Genomic DNA, 20784 nt, shown 5'->3' with positions numbered 1-20784 from the left:
GTATTGTCACTAGCTCATCTCAAGAGTCACTGCTGAAGCAGACTTCTGTGTGTTTTTGGTAAGCCTGAAGTTTTATATTCCAGGCTATGACATTTAAAGGGTGTTTCTTGTCTTTTTAAAATGTGGTTTTAAAATCAAATCCAACAGTTCCTTTAAACATTATATAAGTGCCACAGCTAGTTTTGCAGAACGCTTCTGGAGTCGTATCCAGCAATTAAACCTCTCACTCCGGACATATGCACCCATGTGTGCTTGCACTCCCATGTTGGATGGGCGCATTCGTTAACCATATGCACATTTACTTAAAGCCTGGCTTAGAAAGCCTATGTTTATTCCAGATCTACTCACTAAGCCATTTCTAAGCAACAGATCAATGCGTGTAAGCTGCACAAGCTTGCTAAAGTGAGATGTCTAATGGGAATTGGATCCCTTCCCTTCAGAGTGTTCTGTCTTTAATCCCACCCTTAAGTAGACAGGGTGACTTTTCCACTCCGCTACTCGTTTCTCAGAGGCAGAGCTAACTGGGGTGAAGTAGAGTCCCACAGCTTTTGTGCTGTGTGTGAATCTTGCTCAGATGGTCACTGGAGATGAATCCTTAAGAGACCTGAGGTCTGTGGTGCATGGGGGTGGAGGACAGGACTGCATAGCACATGGAGACTGTTTGCAAGGACCTGTTGGAAAGCTGGATACACAGTTGTGCTCTGCAGAATATGGCTCCTCAGCCTGTTTCCCTAGCGTTTGAAGGAGCAGAAAGCGGCTCCCGTCTCCACAATGGCTGTTATCTGCGCAGTGGCACTGTGCCTTGCAGGAAGCTCTGTCCTGTTCCCAAGGAGAGCTGGGGAGAAGCAGGCAGCAACCCACCTAGCTTCCCGGTGCACTTAGTGCTTTGTGGAGATGTCAGGTGAAACCAGCTGCTTTCTGCACGTGGCACCCCTAGAAGTACAAGGTCCTGTGCCTTTTCTTGCCCCATCTGCAGGCTGCTGGGGAGCCGTGTCCCAGCCAAGGGGTGCAGCCCCAGCCAGGGAAACTTGTCCCTGTCCTGCCCGCCTGCAGGAAGGGGGTGTGCAAAGAGTTGGTGTCTGCTGTGGTGCCTTGGGTGTGAAGGTGTGCAGAGATTTTGTGCTTCTGCCCTCAGCTCAGTGCCTGTGCGAGGTGGTTCCCCAGGCTGCGACTTCTGCAGGGTGCGCCTTCTGGAGCAGTCCAAGCGACCTCAGAGCATGAGCTCGTGGAAAAGGCATTCAAAGTACTCATGCAGATCTATATACTCCTTCAGTTTAAACAACTGTAAGGTTTTCAGAGCCTGAAAAAGTGTTTGTTTTGTCAGTGTCTTCTTTAAGTAGAGTTATTTTAGAAGAAGGAGGGTTCGTGCACTTTGTCTGTCCATTTTTGCTTACCGCGTACTACTTCCCCTATTTGTGTGTGGTATTTTAAGCTTCATTACCTCCCAGTGTTGATATGTCTGTGCTGCCTCTCTAAATTCAGCTGATGCCTGTTGGCTTCATTGCATGTTTCCAAAAATACGAACTTCAGAGCAACGGGATTCGACCAAAATAAGCGTTGGAAGGAAATAGTTGCAGGACACTTGGATACGCTGTGCTACAAACAAGTAGTGAATATGAAATGTACAGCACTTTACAGCTACCCTGTCTCATCGTATGCTGGAGATCTGTCTGCGTGAGTGCTTTCTAACTTGCTCTTTCTCTTTCTTCACGCTTTCCCGGATTCAGAGAGAGGTAAATGATTTTCATTTTCCCATTATTCTCTGTTTATCCTCCTGGCATGCACCAAACAGTGCTTGTATCAGTTTGCTTGTGAACGCTGTCGTACAGAAGCTAAACTTCAGCGAGGTGAATTCACGTGTCTGTCACCTTTTCAGCTTGCTATTAACTGTACTGTCGAGTTGAATTGACCGTTTCTTTCTTTTCCAGGACCCAAACCCTCAAGTATTAGCACAGTTTAAAGTCATGCAATACAGTGGGCTTTGATGTTGGCTTTTGGTGTAGATATTGTTGTTCTCTGTAATCTGAAATACGGAAAAGCTATATTATAATATCACCTTTCATTTTAAAAAATAAAGAGTGTGATGAGAGGGTTATAAGAGCTAATTATAGTGGCAGCTGGAAATGTTGATACTTATTTCCCATTTTTTGCATTCGTTTTGGATGCAGCCGGGTCAGTCGCTTGTCCTTAGAGCGGGACAAGAAGTTCTCACCGGTACGTTTGGTTTGTTTGGACGTACAAAGGGAGCGTTTGGGATCCTGGACAATGCTTCCCGTGTGCGGGAGCGCACACAGCGAGGCATTGTAGTCCCGTGCTTTGCAGCACAAGGGCTGCAGCCACGCCAAAGTCTCCTGCTGATGGAATCGTATCCCACGGATGAGATGTGGGTTTGTTTGCTCTTCTAAATTGCTAAGACTTGATGCCGGGACTGGGTGGAGGAGAAGTGGTTTAGAGATGCAAGCAGTTGCTCAGGTTTGCTTTGTGGAATATAATGAGGGCGCTTTCCGGGCTTGGCTGGTTTTTAATCAGTTCTTTAGGCAGCACTGGCCTAGGGAAATGTTTGAACTTTCTTGATGATGGCTTTGCAATCTAATGTAGATTTCATGCGTGTGGGAAGCGATGATCCTCCCGGACGAACACTGGCAGAAATGTGCTGCAAGCGGGTTCGTGCGTAGTGTCTGTGCATGACTGCTCTGTTCTCTGTCTGCATAACAAAGAGCAGGGGAGAACCAGTGAGCATCGCTTATAAAACGATTCTCAGTGGAGAGATTAACTGCTCTGGTGTAGTCTGCTGTCTTCACTTAAATGCGCAGCAGTGCTTTGAGCATCTCGACTTGATGTATTTCTTTATTAAATCGTTAAATATTCCCTGTAAGCAGAGGCCTACATCTTCCAATTAGATCTGGAAGACGGAAGCATTGTCAAAAATATCTAAGTACTAATTTGTTGAAATCAAATTTACAGGATCAATTGCAAAAAGGCTGTTAAGTGGTTCGTAGGCATAACAACACATTCATCTATTTTAAGGAAATACGGCATTCATGAAATATGATAGACTGGCCATCCCGAGGAGTTAAACCAACAGTTTGTGTTGCTACAAAAGAGAAGCAGCAACTGCAGCAGGCTTGACAAGTTTCCTCGTTTGTGTGCTTTCCTTGAGAGTCACGCTGCGCAGGGTCAGAAGGCAGCCCCCTGCCCATGCATATTTCATAAACGCTGTGAAGCAATTAAAAAAAATCACCTTGAAAAATAAAATACAATGTCAGTGGTCATTGTCTCCACTGGTTTTCATGGGATCTGTCCCTGAAGTTCTGTCTTCATTTACGTTCGTTTTAAAAACCAGGTGATGCCTGAGCTGCTGCTTGACTTTTCAGCCTGCCCTGTCTATCCAGCAGCTGGAGAGCAGCTGTGAGCCCCACCTGCCCCCCGAGCCCAATGTGGCAGTCTGGTGGCCACCTGCAGGCACGTGGTATGGGGGTCCTGCATGCTCCGGTGAAGGTGCTTGGCACCCCGGGGCTTGCCCTCACCAGCATACTGCCAGCACTACGAGATGGAGTCTCCAGGGTGGTCCTGGTGGCGACCACGGCTGATAGGCAATCCTTCTCGCCTTGCTCATGAGAGTAGTGCTTCAGCTGTATGATTGTGAGGTGAGGTTGGGAAGGAAGACCAGCATGAACATGAATCTTAGCTCTACGAGGTGTATTGCTGCTCCTGTGCTGGCACAGCAGAGGGATCTGGAGAGCTCATATATAACGTCGCACCTTGGCATGGCTCTTTATATGTAAATCTGTGGTCCTCTGCAGCCCTCGGTAGTAAAAAGGGAAGGGTTTGTAACATCTCAGAGCCATCCTCTGGCTGGGGAGGCAGTGGCAGCCAGTCTGAGGGGAGTCCTGTCCAAGAGGAGGTGGCAGCCAGCCTGGAGATGTGGGAACACGTCTCGGGGCTTCTTCTGCAGCTTTGTGAGGATCAACGTGCCGGAAAGAAAACTGAAAGTCGTGCAAATGCTTTCAGGCTTGAAGCACTGGGCTCCAGAGGGCCGAGCTGGGTACCAGACGTATATCGGCTCCATGGGGTTTTAACAAACTAACTTGGAAGGGCGCAGAACGGTGGCAACGATAAGACATCAAAGAATAACTGGCAGGCTGTGTTTTAGGGCTGCCAGATGAAAGCCTCTGAGTATCGCACAAAGTAGCCACGGCTCCTCTTCAAGAGCTGGCAAGTGACGTTATCAAGGAGCGAAGCAAACTCAGCCTTCCAGCAGGGGATAACTTGCACTACACATTTTATGCATGAATTAGAAAAACAAGCTACACTCTGTCAGCGCCAGACCCTTTGAGGAGAATTTAATAAGTGCAGAACTGATGTTTTGCTTCAAGGAAACCCTTCTTTTTCTTTTTTCTTTTTTCAAGTTGTGTGAGGATTGAAATAAGAAGTCTCCTAGAAGTCTCTGCTTGCTTAACTACCTAGGCCAGAAATGAGTGCCCAGGGCATGTAATGGTGGAGAAGCCTGCCATACTGGGTTGCAGCTGGGGAGCAGCCAAACAGGCACAGGAGCTCTGTAGGCTGGAGTTGTTGGAGTGAAGAGAAATGTCAAGGCTTTTGTACATTTTTAGGATTGCCAGCAACTATCAGAAACTTTGGGAAAATTCCTTCTCTCCCACAACTTTTCCAACTCTAGTCGTTGAGGAGAGAGGAATGTATGTGGTTAAATGCACAGAGACCGTCTGGGGGAAATGGGAAGGAGAACACTCATATGAGTGGGGTTTTTTCTTCCTTCTCATGCAGGATTTCATTCCACAGTAGATGATATAATTACTTGGTGAAGAGGGTTATGAGTTTCCTTTGAAGAGAGTGGAAGGAAAGCAATGGTCTCATTCAGTGTCTGTCTAATGTCTGGTAGGTGAAATGGAAGTTGAAAGGTCCTCAGTAAATCTTCTACAAAGAGATTTTGCAGCTTATGTCAATGTTGTTTCATCTAGTTCTGGTTTCTTGCCTTTGGATTTTTCTTCCTGACATCGCGAACTACTTGATGTGAGTCTGCTAAAAACGACTGGCCTGAGCAGCATCCCACACTTCGTTTCAGTTATAAATCATTTCCCTTCCTCCTATGTGAAACAGCAGTCTTGGGAAAAGATTTAAAGCGTTAATCCAGAAGCCTTCTAGTTGTTGTCGTATATATTGCTGCACAGCTGCTTGCACCTCAACGTCTCTGCTATTTGTGATACTAGAATATTTGTGTGTCACAGAAAAACCTAACGAGCATGGTCTTGTGCTTTGTGGCCCCACACTCACGGGTGCGTGTGGTGCACACCGGGACATAGAAATCAACAGTCATTTTCTGTAGGCTCTTTTGGGTGAATTGGAATCAATTTTAAGCCAAGCCCAGAGGATATCATTTTCTGCTTTGAGGATTCTTGTTACAATTTGTAATACATAAATCTGCAAAGCAATTTACATTTTTTGCACGGGTGTCATTTTAACACAGTTGTTTGAAATAGACGCAATTCAATTTTGATTGATAAAAGTAAAAATTTCCTTATTTCAGGGTTCAAGACTAGGCTCTTGGCTTTTTTATTATTATTATTATTAAACCAAAAAAAAGTGGGTTAATGCAGTTCTACACACCTTTGGAAAAGTAAATTTATAGTGAGAAGGTAATGGAGGATGTGCTGCTCTTTCAGGCTGTACTTAATTGGGATGTCTCCTAGGACTTCAGCCTAATAGTGGCAAATGGCCATGACTGCTACTCAGACAGGACAGCATTAGCATAAATCACATTTAATGTGATGATATTCATCCAGGGTTAAGCATCTAAGTGATGCCTAGCCAGGTGTTAAATAGGTATGGCTATCTAAGTTTCAGTCAATTACTGTAGACATTCAACAATTAAGGAGGGTAAAAGAGCAAATAAAAATGAAATTCCTTTCTACTTAGCACCTTACATTGCCCCTGCAATTCTCTAAATTGCTTTTTAAAATGTCTCTCGGTAGCACTGCACTCTATGAAAAAATAAGAAATTTCTGCTGTATTTTTTAACTATTCAGCAGAGCCAGTCTTACCCACTTGTGCAGCAAAATAAATTTCTCACCTACTTTTCTGGTTTTCTGGCTTTTTTTCCAGAGTACTGATATACACCCAGTTCCTATATCCTGAAAGATACTGGTGGGTCTTGTTCTACACTTGCAAATGATTAAAACATAATCCAATCTATGCAGGCCCCTTCTCTATAATCCTGTACCAACAGAGCTGGTGTGTTTGTGTTGTGAACTTTCAGTAAATATAGAGCTTTTTGCTGCAATGAAATACATTATTCTCCCATTAAACTCCCTTGTTGTTCTCCTTGCTGACACGAAGGGAATTTTACCAGGAGCTGTGGTTCAAATCCTGCAAATTTCACATGCACACGCATCCTTTTGAGATGGGTAAGACTCCAGCTGGATGAGATGTGATCTATTAATCCTGTGCTGTAATCTGTATCCAGCAACGGGTTTTGTAAAGGCTTTTCGTTTTCTTCTTTTTCTTGTTCTCCCAGCAAGGTGTAAAGGCAGGAGAATGGTAAAAGGAGGCATTTGCCCTTTTCCATAAATTTCTATTACAAACATGTTACTTGGCACTTTGTCATTATCAGAGGGGCTGGTTGCACATAAATCTCACTTAAATGTTAATCAGCTTCAAGTGAGCTGCCCTCGAATGAAGGCTTACAGAGTAAGCGACCTAGAAGGGATCTGAAGCGAAAGAAGTATCAGAGAGCAGTCTTAGGGCTTGCTTGGTACTCAAGGCTTTGGACAAGCTGTTGGTTGCCTTCTGGCCCTATGTAGGGAAAACAAGGCTTCTCCCAAGTTTTATTCTGTTTCCGATGATGCTGGGACAGATACGGCGGAGTGCTCAGAGCCATGCCCTTTGCCAGGAGAGCTTTGTTCTCCCTGCACGCAGAAATGCCTGAAGCAAGGCTGCTGCTGGGGATGGAGGAGCCACCAGCCTGTGCAGCCTTCTCCAGGTGCCTGCTGCTGGCCTGCCCTGGGGGGGTGCTCCTGGGAGCGTGGCATCGGGGTGACTGCAGGAATTAAGGAAGTCAGAAGTATTGTTTGCATGCTGTCAAAATGGAAGAGGGTGACTTGCTAGCTAATTTTGATCGATGAGTTGAAAGCAGATGGTGCTGGCAGGGCTGTGGATGATGCACTACCGCCGGTTTCGAGGAACTCAAATTTCCTCCTCTGTCTCAGCAGATTTACAGACGTGGGCCCTGATCATCTAAAGGTTTATGCATATTCACAATTACCATATGTAATTAGCTGATTTACTTTGTTCAAGCTGTTCAGGTACTTAAAGTGAAACACTGGCGTGTGCGCCTGAAACACCACTCTGCAGGCTTTATTAGCTCAGTCAAAATTGATGTACTAGCTGGTGGTTCACTCGCTGCCCTAATGGTGCTGTAATTTCATACCGCCGTGTTCGCACATGCATGCTGTTACACACACAAATATTTACAGAAGCAGCAGGACCAAACGCCGGAGTCGGGAGATGCTTGTGAGAAGTGTTTGTGTGGAGGCCGCGTTTCCTGAGCTGGGGGGGGGGGGCCAGGGCCCTCCTGGCAGCTCCATCCCGGCACCCACCGGCAGTATCCACGTCGGGAAGTGCTGCTTTTCGCGCTTTTTCAGGTTGACAGAGCGTGAGTGGGATTTCGCAGGACAAAGAAAAGATGTTTCTCACAGCTTAGGGGGCTTCCCAGGCCAAAGAGCAGAGACGCATTAACGCTTATTCAAGAAGTCCGTGGTGGAGAGTGTTAGGTGACCTGGGGTTGCTACCAGCTCTGTCAGAAAATGAAAGCATTGCGTTTTGACTAAAAAGAGCATTTTTGTGGGCAGTATTTGCCCTTTGGCAAGCGCAGAGCTCTCGTCAGGACTGCTGTCATCCTCCTGTCACAGGGACAACAGGATCAGAGAGGGAGGCGAGCCTCCTTGTCACCCGGCGTGTCCCGCTGCAGGCAGCGTGTGTGTAGCCCTCACCGGGCCCCTTCGCCCTGCCCTCGCCCCAAATGAGGCGACTTGGTCCCTTGGCTGCAGTTAGGCTTCTAGGGACAGAGAAATGCCACCTCTGCTTCTCTCCTTGCAAAGCGTATGTGCTCATTAAGTGCCAGCGCTGTCCTCCTTCCACACTGCTCTCCTTTGGTCAGAAAAGTGAATTTATGCTTGTGAGAGAAGCGAGGCTCAGTGGGCTGCCCCCAGTCCCTGCCTCTCCCTTTAAAAGCCTGTTGAAAATACTCTCACCTAAGGTGTTTCCCACTTCCAGGGCGCAGTTGTGAGTGTTGTTCTTCATGACCGAAATCTTGTCTTTGATCCTGACAGAACTCAGTCTTTAATTTAACACCGTTTTCATCGTTCAGCTCATTTTTACCTCTGCAGTGCTTGGAGAGTTTCACTGGGAGGTGAGGTGCTGACTAAATGCATGTAGTGTTACTGTACAGACTCCCTTAAGGCCTGAAATCCTCACAGCTGATTCTGGGCCTCAGAGAAACCCTCTGCGGGGTGAGATTTCATGTGGCTGCGGGGGCTGGTCTGCAAAACCCATCAGGGGCTGGGTGGCACAGCGGCAGAGCCCTGCCTGGCCTGGTGTCCTGCTGCTGAGCTGGGTAGTTGGTTGCGGCAGTCACAGTCAGTTTCTGAGGCTGTTAAAACTTGAGTTGCTGGCAATGCGTTACGTCTTCCGAGCCCCTGTGACTTGCTTTGGTGGCTTTGTCCCATCTTTTTTTTCAATAATGATGTGTTTCTGATAGCTTTCTGGCTACCAGAAGGTGCGAGTTATCTTCGGCATTTGTGCAGCCCCTCGGAGGTGATGGCTTTGTCTGATCCTGGCACCGCACAGTGCTCCGGGGGCTGGGCAGGTTGCTGCTTCTTTAAGTGGGTTGCACAGCACGAGCAACTCAGCAAAACAACCCAGGCTGCTCCTGGGATCATCTTGTAAAGGAACACATAAATCACTCATTTACGTGTCCTCCTCGAAGGAATATTACTGATTTGAGGTTAATGCTCGTAAATGGTAATAAATAGCCGTGTAACTAATGGTACCACAGATGACTTTCAGTGCTATTTAAGTTAATGTGAACACTGGTTTCAGCTGTTACGTCTGCCCTCTGAAAGAGTAAGCTTGTTCCAGCAGTGAGGGGTGTGCAGCAGGCTGCCAGTCTGTGCATCTTCGTTAGCCTGCAGCGATGGTCACTGCCAGCAAGTTTGTCGTGCAAATGATTCCAGCTGGGAATCTTCATTTTGCTTTTGAACCATTCAGCTAGGAGGAAAGAAACCCTTTTAAAGCAAGGCTTGGCGCACGTGCAGAGAAGCAAAGAAGCATCATCGTTTTCCAGGACACTCAGCGTCTCAGTGAGCTTGCAGTGCAGCGCGAGGGAAGAAGGTGCTGGGAGGCTCTTGCGGGTTGTGGCTGAGGCATCTGGAGCTCCTTAATAGACAGCACCTTCCGGGACTGTTACACTGGACTAAACCACAGTCTCTGGTTTTCCCTGATTACTTCAGGACAAACATCTTCAACTCAATTAGCTTCTAGAGGGAATGAAGAAATTGGCAATTCATGCTGAGTTGAACCCTGCTAGGGATATCTACAAACTTTACTAAAGTCTGAAATATTCCTATATTACAAATCACATGGTTTAGGAGGGAAGGGATGTTATGTTTCTTTTTGTCCACGTGGGATATCCCTCCTATTTCTTCACCAGTTAGGGTATTGCTGGCAATTGGTTATATGTAAAGAGGAAATGCAGTGAAAAGAGGCTTCGGGTGTAACAGGCTGCTGGGGGCTCCAGCTTCCCTGGCCAGGTTTAATTCCGGTTAGCTACTCACCATCACTCTGCTAGAGAGGCCAAGTCCCAAAGAAATCCGCAGACAGCACGAGGGTCACAAAGTAGGATGGGGTGGTGGCTGCTCAGAGGACATGAAAAAGCAGAGGTGCAAAACCAGGGAGTGCAGTGTCTGGTACGGAACAAAGATGGCTAGGTAGCAAGAAGTGTTGGGAAGAAGCCTGGCTTTGCCTGGCTTGCATGCCTTCCCATGCTGCGGACCCAGCTTCAGGCACCCCCTGGGAAGGGGTTAATGGATGTCTTTGGCCTAGGAGGGTCGTGAAGGCAAATAAGTAACACGGGGCCATGGTGATGGGATCTCAGAGCAGGGGCAGCCCTGAACTTGGTAGCCAAAAAATTTGAATGTATCATAAAACCCAATGCTTTCTTTACACCATTGTCACACTTTGACTTCTTCATAAGAGCTCAAACTCTTAAACAGCCTGAAAACAAGTAAGCATACCCCTGGCATTTCTGTCCCCCATATTAGACAGCTATACCATGTTGTGGTGACTGGTTGGTACAGTGCAAAAAATCTTTTGTAGGGCATCCTTATTTAACTTTTGAAAAAATAAGGTCAGAAATTTAGGCCAATTAGTGTGAGCAAAGCTCAGCAGGTTCACATCTCCCTTATGCAACCAGATCTCTAATTATTATCTGCATATTTTAAACACTTTATACAGTCCTTTGAAATACATTGTTCTCTACCTAGGATGCTGTATGCTGTTTCTCAGCTTTTCTATCATTTAAGAGCTTTGTGTGTTTTCTTTTCTGTCTTATTCTGCAACTCTCCTCTCCTTTGTCTTCAATAAAATATTTGAGTAAATTTTCCTGTGTATTTACAAATGCAGTTGGAATTACAGGTTGTAAGTTCAATAAATTGCCAGTGTTATGAAACTGTAATGAGCTCTTTAATTACATAGGTTAAGCATGAAACCTTAGCCATGTTTTAGGGGTATGCAATTTATTAATTTTGTATATCTGCTTTGTCTAAGGCATGCTTTATTCTCTGGCAGCTGAGACATAACACTTGTTAAATTAAAGTAGGACTTAATGTTCTGCAGGTACTACTGTTTCTAACGTGTTAATTTGTTTTGTCTGTGCAGAGACTTTGCTTATGTGGCAAGAGACAAAGACACAAGAATTCTGAAATGTCATGTGTTTCGATGTGACACACCAGCAAAAGCCATCGCCACAAGTTTACACGAAATCTGTTCAAAGGCAAGTGGATTTAAAGTCAACTGCATTAGTCTGTTGAGAGGTCCCTGGGCATAATACATGTATGATCAGTGATCTTACGCACTGTTGGTTTAGTTTTTATCTCTGGCAATAGGAAATGGTGTAGAGAATTTCTGAAGGAAAGGACACGAATGGGAGTAGTGGAAGGGTGAGCATTCGGAGCTGAGGGTAATATTTGCTTTTGATTTGACAAATGCGTATACAGACTGAAAATGTTCTTGAGTAAAAAAAGATGTAGGTTCAAAATGGAAAAAGAACGTGCAGTTTCAATGAATGAGAAATGGTGATATGAAACTTCGTATCAGGCCTTGTTTGAATGGTATTCTTCAAGCATGAAAACAGTTGCTAACATGGTGCTGCTCAGTTAGAGCTTAGATGTAGATGTAGACGTTCAGATGTAGAGCTTAGTGATACGGTTTAGTGGAGGACTTGTTAGTGTTAGGTCGTAGGTTGGGCTAGGTGATCTTGGAGGTCTCTTCCAACCTAAATGATTCTGTGATTCTGTGAATTAAAAAAAAAAATAAAAATCAGTGAGAAGGAGGGAGCTAAGCTACTGTAGTTACAAATAAATGAAGGATCTTGGTTCCTGTAGTAGTACTGTCTGTAATGCTGGAGAGGGCTGTGCTCTTCAGTCATTTCACCTTACATATCTGCCACCATTCCCTGGTTACTAATTTTGGTTTTCTTGAATGGTCAGCTCACGAGTGTCCTCTGTATGGTCATTTCATGCAGTGTTAGGGCAGCACGTCCTTTACAGCAGGAAAATCTGTTTGAAAGGCTTTATAGCAAGAAACTTATACCAGACTGCTTGAAACTATTTTTAATTCTCTTATCGAGCTGTGGTGAACTTGAGGCTATATTACGCTGCTCATTTTGTTTTTCCTTAAAACATGTCAGATTGCACCAGAGGAAGAGGGGACAGTGGGGACAGAAGAACACGATCAGTTCTCCCTGTGTAACTTGTCCCTCCTCATGAGTCACGGATCTTCCAGAAAAGCTCATTATTAAACCCTTGGGTTTTAAAATTCTGCTGATTTATTTTATGCCTGTGCTTGTTTGCTTTTTACATTTTGTCTTCGCGTTAGTGAATGAAGGTCAGGGGTGTCAAGTTCCTCCCTGTAGCCAGCTGTATAGTCTAAAAAGTTTTAATTTTTGCAACGCTGCAGACATGGCTACTGAATCTGTGATGTTTCACCCCAACAAAGTGCAAATTTACACTGTGTATATCACCGTGACCTTCCGGGCAGCAGGGTTTGCCCGAGGCAGCAGCAGCAGGTCGTCCTGCTGGTGTGTGAAGCTGCCTGGGGACATGCTCGGATCTGGCAGGGAGCCGCAGGGGCTGAGCCTGGGGAAGCCTGGACCTGCTGTGTCCCTTGTCCTTCTCCAGCTCTCGGTTCTCGCAGGTGTTTCTAGCAAGTCTAGCAGGGAAAAAAGCGCTACGTGGGCCCTGCCACAGCTGCTTCTACCCAGTCAGCACAGCAGCTAGGATTGCCACGGCGGCGATACACAGGGGTATCTGACTGTGCTGTCAGCGGGGCAGCAGCGCTGTCACGTGTGTAATTGTGACATAAAGCTCCCAGCAATAATTTGGGATCAGAGAGCAACTGAGCGTTTCCAGCCGTAGCTAAGTGTAACACGGAATGAAATAGGATTGTGCTGCTGGGCAGAGCCTGTTCCTTCGTAGTTCAGCAATAGGTAGAATCTGATTCAGCAAGCACTTGGCATGTGCTCTCTGGCACACTGGACCTCTTTGCTGAGTTAGGGCTTATCCCTAAGCTAGTGTGTATCATTTTTCGTCCTCGTGGGGAGTACTGTCATATGTCCCTGTAACAGAAAATACTTCCAAATATGAAATCTAGAAGGAAAAAAAAAAAAAAAAGCAATTTGCCAGAAGTATCTTCAGACCAAGTGTCATCTGCTGGAACACTGGTTATCTCTATAGCTTAATTATAATTAATAGTCATCAGTGTAAAGAAGCAGATAAAAAGGTTTCATACATGAGCTTTGGAAAAACTCCCTTACCTTCCCTGGGTCCCTCCTCAGTCATACGTTTTTAGGAAATAATCGTCCAAAGTGCCTGTTTTGAAGTGTTTTCGTCTAGTGCTAGTAGTACACGTTTTGGGGAGGAACATGTTGCATTTTGCATGGGATTTTTAAGTCCAGAAGAAACATAAAAATGGAGGAAAAAATGACATGTAGCAGAAGATAGATCAGTGAGGAACATAAATAATGAACACACTTCTTTGTACATTAAATATTTATATTTCTTGCTCTGTTACTCCTCCCTGCAATTTTTCTGTTGATAAAAATGGCTGTGTTTTTTTTTTTTCTCTTCCATTTGTCTCTCACCTAGGCTCGGGTGTCTCTTAAGCTCTTGATGTAGGTGAAGAATGGTGAATAAACTGGCAGCAAATTAAAGTTCTTTACAAAGTATAACCTGTTTAGTTATGTAATTCCTGACTAATTTCTGGAATGAGGGAGTAATTTCTGGAATAGGAGTAAAGTTATACTTGGAGTTATTACTGTACTACATTTTTGAAAAAAATGTCATGTTATCACTGTCTTATTCAGATTATGGCTGAACGGAAGAATGCTAAAGCTATGGCTTGCAGCTCACTACAAGAGAGGAGTAACGTCACCCTTGATGTTCCTCTGCAAGGTACTATACATTACAGCTCAAATCCTTGGGATTGTGCTATTTTAGATATGTTTCATTTCTGCTGCTGCTTTTGACCAAAATGCATGGAGAGTGTAATCCTGTCTTAACTACTCTCTCTGGTAAGCTGTATTGTATTAGACATTTCTAATTCTTGGTCGTGTTTATAGTAATGCAGTCATAACAGCTTGTGCATTCCAAAATACGAATTTTGCAAACACAAAATCTTACTTGTGGCTACTTGCATGTATATCCTGCTCGCATCAAAATACTCTTGACTATAGACTGCACAAATTGGCCAAATATGCCCTAAAAGCAGACTATGCTCCAGTTAATCGCATGGATTCAGAGGGGCTGTAGGACTCCTCCCCCTAGGTTTTATCATCAGTTTTAGCAACTTCCAAGGCAAGAGGTGCAAGTGGGTTGTCATCCAACCTAAGGGTCTTCTGCACACTCTACTGCGTGGTAAAAGAAAGTTGCCTTTGCATGCCTTTGTTAGTTGTAGCTGAATAGCTGCTGTTTTGAAGGTATTCCATGAGAACAAATGTACTATGTATTAGCTTACAGAAAAATACATACTTTTAGATCCACCAGTTCACACTAAATGCCTTACTCTTAATCCATCAACTTGTGTAATTTTCTGCTCAGACAGAAGTATTGATTACTTGTAGCCTGTGTTTAACACATTAACAGGGATGGTTAAAACAGTTTCCAGACTTTATATGGTTATGCAGTGAAACTCGGGTCTGTATGTCTCAGAGGTGCATTCATTTATATTCTCTGTGTGTTTTTTTTAATATGTCAGCAATATAATGTGACCCTATTTTTAGTGTAGATGAAGAAGAATTGAAGTGAAGAATTAGATGATGCAACATTCTAATTCGCTTAGAAATTATTTGGCATTATTCTTGTCAGAGGAAGTGTAGATTTGTTTTAATCAATGCAATACCTTCAGAGTATAATGACTTGGTAAACTATTTTATGTTATTGATGAAATAAAAGTCTTTTTCCCAGCTGTGAGTAGTGATAAACAGAAATTTTTGTTCCCATGTAGTAGATTTCCCAACACCAAAGACAGAACTGGTGCAGAAGTTCCACGTCCAGTACCTGGGCATGCTGCCTGTAGCTAAACCTGTGGGTATGTACCACTGTTACTTCTGACTTCAAAGGTAACTCCCATAAACTCTAAGGGCTGGATTCTGTCTCTCCAAGTGTAAATGTATGATTTTCAAAGGGTAGCAGTTCTTGAACTTCAGTCATTACAGCCAGACGTGAAGACATCTAGTGTTCAACGCTTCACGTGAATGTGTGTTTTGCAACCAGGGTATTTTGGGAGCTGCTAAGAAAGCATTTTCTTTCTAGTGCTTTCTCTGAATATGAGCTCTGCTGCTAATGAGAAGGGCTTTGGAGAACTGAAGTGGTGCAGCAGCTAAACATGATGCTATCCCATTTTTTTCTAAGCCAGAGGCACCTGTTTTGCTTTTGCAGATGAAGAAAACTAACTTCACAACCCATCATCAAATTGTTTTTAATGATTCCAAAACAATGTGCTTTCTGTACTACTATGTGCAAACAAAATTGTTACTGTTCACTTACACACATTTTCTTCTGTTTCAGGGATGGATACTCTGAACAGTGCTATCGAAAGTCTGATGGCTTCCTCTAGCAGGGAGGACTGGATGCCAGTTACCATGAATGTTGCTGACGCTACTGTCACAGTCATCAACGAAAGAGTAAGGCAGACTGTCTTATTTAAAACATGTTTAACATGAGTGTTGAAAACCAGGAACATATAAGCTCTAGAAGAAAGTATTTGTTTTTACTAGAATTCATTTGCTTATTTTGCATTTTATTTCTTTCCAGGGCTGTGAGTCTGCACACATCTCTGTTTTACAGAGGCTGTTACTGCTTGTGTCAGCTTTGGTTTTATTTACCATTCATTCCAAGCATATCCTCAGAAATACAAGTATTTGTTAGATACTTAAAATAAACTCAGTGTTATCCTTTATAGAAGTTTTGAGCCTAAAATATTGCAGGGTAAGCCCTAAGTAGCAATCCTACTTTATTCTCGGTATGGAAGCCAAAGGTAATACTACAATTTGTTTCACATCCTGTCCTTTTATCTACATCTGTTGATGAGGTCCTAAAGCAACATTTCTACACACCAGTGATAAGGGAATGTCTTTGAAGTCACAAGAGCCATACATTCTTCACGAAATTGCCACATCAGTTTTAAACTTGCAGTACTTAAAATGCACAAGGTGCTCAGTGCTGATGCTCAAAGCCCTTGTGCTCTGCTGATAGCCAAGAAGGGGAGATCCAGCACAGGCCTTTGGACACTGGGTATACGTAGATAGATAAAAGGAACTCCATCAGTGTTCCCTCCCCATTTTTTCAACCTAAAGTTGGAAGTAAAGTTCTGTAGAATATCCCATAGTAACGCACAGTCATTTCATTCATAACCAGAATGAAGAGGAAATCATGGTGGAATGTCGTGTACGGTTCCTGTCCTTCATGGGAGTAGGCAAGGATGTTCACACATTTGCCTTCATTATGGATACAGGAAACCAGCATTTTGAGTGCCATGTTTTTTGGTGTGAGCCAAATGCAGGCAACGTATCAGAAGCTGTTCAGGCTGCTTGTATGGTAAGTGACCTTGAAAAGGCACCTAACAGTACTTAGATTTTCCACTACCTCAATAAATGTATTTCCAAATTTGCAATTATATTAATTTTCTGAGATAGAAAGAACACACGCATTGGGATTCTGATCTATTTAATGAGTTTGAAATGTCAATTTAGTGAGCAACGCCCCTTTAACATCTTACCTCCACCGATGTTTCTGCAACACCTGTGTAAGGTAGCGATCTCTTCCTTTGTTACCGAAGTTATCTAATGCTGCATTGTGCTCCCAGCTGTGATATACAATGCAGTGACAATGCACTGAAAAATAATCCTTGTTCAAGAATAGATGAATCCAGGAAACTTATTTTTCAATTTTCAAAGGGTTGTTCCTATGACTTAGTATAGCACATCTGTCACGTGCTGAAGAAGAGACTGACAGACCCACGTCCCATTGACTTCGGTAGGGCTGTTTGTCAAAGTGGAGGTTTGACTGTATTTCGTGGGAAAGTATTAAAAATGTATTCTAAATGCTCTGAAAGAATTGGATACAATGAGGATTGCAGAATGCTTTTGCTCTGTTGCAGTTACGGTATCAGAAGTGCTTAGTAGCCAGACCACCTTCACAGAAAGTCCGGCCACCCCCACCTCCTGCAGATTCGGTGACGAGAAGAGTTACAACTAATGTGAAAAGAGGAGTGTTGTCCCTCATTGACACTTTGAAACAGAAACGCCCCGTCACTGAGATGCCCTAGCTGCGTAAGGGAGAAGATTCTCCTAACATTTAACTGCAGATAACAGTAGCTACACTAAGGAAAATGAACTGACAATGTTTGGCCTTCCATTTCAAATTGCTGATGCTTTGTCTTCAGAGAATTTATCCTTATCAAAACAATGTTAGACAAGCATGTTCTCTCGTTCTTGCCACCATCGTGTGATATGAAAAGAAGCATGAATAATTTTTTGCTGTCAGTGAGTTACACCATGAGCAATGGAAGGTCTGCTTGACTGTAAATACATGAACGTTACCAAAACTCACACAAAAAAAAGAATATGGCCACGTCCTTCCCAGTGAACTCATGCTAAAGTCCTTGGAATGAATGATGCCAGAGTTGATAGGTTCACCGTCTCGAGCTGGATTTGCCACAAACCAATCTTAAATCCTACCGCACTTTGCTCAGTTTTCAACACTGGAGTAGGTACCAAGGATCAGCTGCCGTTGAATTACTGTAGATTAAATACCAAGTTTTATTTTTTACTGAACTACACCTGTTAGTTTTAAATTGTTTGTCAGCATTGGTCTAGCAATCACTGCACCATCTCCCTGACATGCTTTTGAATCATTGCGTCATTTGATCACCTGTTTATACATTATGGTTGTAGCGAAGAATCATGTTTGATACCAAACCAATGCTGAAAAATCCAGGAGTGTTTTCAGTAATTGAGTACAGGGTGACCCACTGAAGCTTTTCATTTTTAAACATACAAATGCAAATGTTGGCTGTTAAACTCATTGTCCCAAATCTGTCGTTAATCCATCAAAAATACAATTTGTTCCACATAGAGCTCATACCAACCAGGAATAAGAAAGAATCAGTAGTTTTACTGTCTTAAAACTCTTACAGAGACTAAAATGTTACCTACCTTTTCCATATGTGTTTGATTATATGTTCGATTAATTATCTGGTTGCACAACTCCCCCTTCCCCTCAGTTTGTTGCTGAATACTTAGTGTGTCACAGAAAGAACAATCATATTTTTTATTTGCACAATTCAATGAAATTTCTTTTACTTTTAATGCTCTGTGACAAAATAAGGGGAGAGATGTTTTCTAACAGGACAGTGCTTCAAGTGGGACAACTTAATTTCAATGCTTATGCTCCAAAGGCCTCCTGTAATTGCCTTGATCCACACACTAGTGCAGATCCTGACAAAGTCAGCACAGTATTGCCCCTTAAAATTGTACTTCATGCTAATCTTCAACTGCAGTTACGTATCTTTAGTTTCTCCCTTTGCCATCTTCTCTTTAGACCTGCAGATTGGTACAAATTTTGGAAATGGAAAATTAAAGATATTTTTAAGTAGCATTAAAAATGCTTTGCCTCCATTTATAGGTATGTTCCAAACTGTATCTGTCTCCTAAGTCTGTAAATTTGGTCATAATGTAATTCTAAAAGAACGTTGTCAATGTTGTTTTTACAAGAACTTTTTATTTTACTATACTAGATTGTTATAAACAAAGAATGTTATTTTTTTTTCTTATTGGAAGAAATCAACAGCAACACCTGGGCAAAGCAAATTGAGAATAAAGGAGGAAAGAACGATGGTTCAAGACATTTCCGCATGGAAAATGTAGAACTATTACAGTAAAGCCAGCCTGAGGTATGAGCAGGGGTAGGTGAAGGCTAGCTATGCAACTACGGCCATCTAAACTGGAGGAGCTGATCCTCCTCTGATGTCTGTATGACAGGGATTCTGCACCCATGGCAGTGGAGCAATTCTTTCTTTTCCTGCTGCCTCCTTTGGACCACATCTATTGTTCGTACAGTTGGAAGAGAACTCAGATCAGCCTAATGTGAAGAAACTTAGAGGAATCACCCACGTCTCTGAATTTGATCCAGTTGGCTACTTGGCCGTGCAGATGACAGGTAATGCCAAGCAGACAGAGAAAGCTGGAGGTGAGAGGAGGCAAACCCACCCCATTTAGGATTTGGATTTGCAGCTGTTCTACAAAGAATTTTAAACAGTATAATCCAGTTTGGTAGTTGTATCTACACAGTGCTGAGTCTCCGCAGGAGAGATACAGACTCCGTGTTTAAACTAAACCACCACTTAGGAAACAGCAGTGTCAAGGTAAGAACCTGGGTGAAGAATCTTTACACGTCCGTGTTGTCAAGGCTAGAACATGTAGTTAGCTTTCACTAGCAAAATGTGCAGCTGCAGGAAGGGCTGAAGGAGAAGACAGGTATTTGAAAAGCTGTAGTCACTTGCCAATATATGTTTTGAGTTTTGTGTTACCAAAATGCTGTTGATTTTGCAAATATTTAAGCAGTGTGCCAAATGGTCTGAATACATTTGGCCCTTCTGTTGCAGTAGGACTTCTTATTTTCCAAAAAAATAAACACACCCAGGTGTTTGCAAAATCAGAACCTAATATTGCAAAGCCCGGTACCTTTTGTTAAACATAATATATTAAGACACTTTTACCATGGCCAAAAATGTATGTATGCCATACGTGTGTTTGAGTAATTGCTACTGTTTTAGTTGATGTTCTAGCAACCCTTCAGTTATCTATGCATTTTTTTATAATACCTAGTGATTCTGTAGGCAGGCAGCCATGTTCAGTATGCCTTGTATGTCTGATGCCATATTTTAAATTAACCTGTTAAATACAGCTTAAAATATTTTTATTTTATTTATTCTATTTTTACTGAAATATCCTGCATTATTATGTTGATGTATTGTCTTTACTGGACGTGATCTTGTAACATTCTCTACTCTGTATACTATAGGTTGCCTAAAAAGGCAAGCCTTGTAATTATTTGTAGTCACATTTTTATTGAAGTCTGTAGAAAAATCATGTAAAGCAAAGCTAATTTCTTAATTTTTTCAATGCAAGTAGTAAGTTAGAGGTAAGTATCACATGTCAGTCATGTCATTAATGTGCTCCCTTGCAGAAGCAAGGAGATTTATATTCACAGTCGAAAACTAGAGATAAAAGCCTTTCTTTTGAAATCTGCAGTGCTGGCTGTAGGTTTTATTTAAGCCACTTACTATTTCATTTGAAGGGGAAAAATGGGATGCGGGAGATGTAAGGCCATAGAGGCCACCTACAGGGGGGTTAAGTGGGAGTAACAAAAATTGCATGGAAGGGGCATAGAATCCACTCACAATAAAAGGAGTTCTTAGTGATAAACATTATGTGCAGAGCCACCTGTACCTCTTGAAACAAGAGGCCCTTTTGTGATAGGAAGAAAAGCTGTGGAATATCTAATAGCTTATGCCAGTTCTGTGTAATTTACTGAGAGTTCTACATCCCTTTTCTTTTAATTTTATCAAGCATTTCATAGATGTTTGATTAGGGATCTGAAGTTGTTAGTAAAGCACCCATGGAAAACAGAACTTTCTTATTTCAGCAGCTAATTGGGGCTCAGCCTTTACAGCGGTAGCAGTAATGCCATGATTCCTTCCTTGGGCAGGTCGATACGTGACTAAAACTTGTGCTGTACAATCAGCAGAAGTAAGTTTGATTTATTTTAACAGCATTAAGAAAGAAGGAAACAGCCACTGTTTATTAGCAGAGCTCAGTCTTGCATAAAGCACCGAATTGACACTGAAAAGGATAATTTTCCCTGCTGTTGACCACTTCTGCACATTTAAATGTAATCTGTTCTGAGAATAAATTTAGCTGCATAAAATGATTGT

The 20784-nt window shown here is 43.0% G+C and overlaps 1 protein-coding gene across 19 annotated transcripts in view; it reads left to right on the top strand.

Moving 5' to 3' along the window:
• The window catches only part of APBB2 (amyloid beta precursor protein binding family B member 2), a 178149-nt gene extending 157372 nt beyond the window's left edge, over nt 1–20777 (top strand). For 15 of the 19 annotated variants that reach the window (XM_066995773.1, XM_066995780.1, XM_048072963.2 and 12 more), the window contains 6 exons: nt 10951–11065; nt 13655–13742; nt 14794–14877; nt 15357–15472; nt 16206–16385; nt 16948–20777. In XM_066995773.1, the coding sequence (XP_066851874.1) occupies nt 10951–11065; nt 13655–13742; nt 14794–14877; nt 15357–15472; nt 16206–16385; nt 16948–17115 (751 nt within the window). In that variant the 3' untranslated portion in view covers nt 17116–20777. Of the gene's footprint in view, nt 1–1246; nt 1734–10950; nt 11066–12667; nt 12779–13654; nt 13743–14793; nt 14878–15356; nt 15473–16205; nt 16386–16947 lie in introns of those variants that run through there. The other 4 variants (XM_066995781.1, XM_048072965.2, XM_066995783.1 and 1 more) reach the window with 3 other exon arrangements.
• The last annotated feature ends 7 nt before the right edge of the window (nt 20778–20784 follow it).

This window comes from Anser cygnoides, chromosome 4 (genome assembly GCF_040182565.1).
Source record: "Anser cygnoides isolate HZ-2024a breed goose chromosome 4, Taihu_goose_T2T_genome, whole genome shotgun sequence".
NCBI classification, from domain to species: domain Eukaryota; kingdom Metazoa; phylum Chordata; class Aves; order Anseriformes; family Anatidae; genus Anser; species Anser cygnoides.
This window is presented reverse-complemented; position numbering and strand designations above follow the sequence as displayed.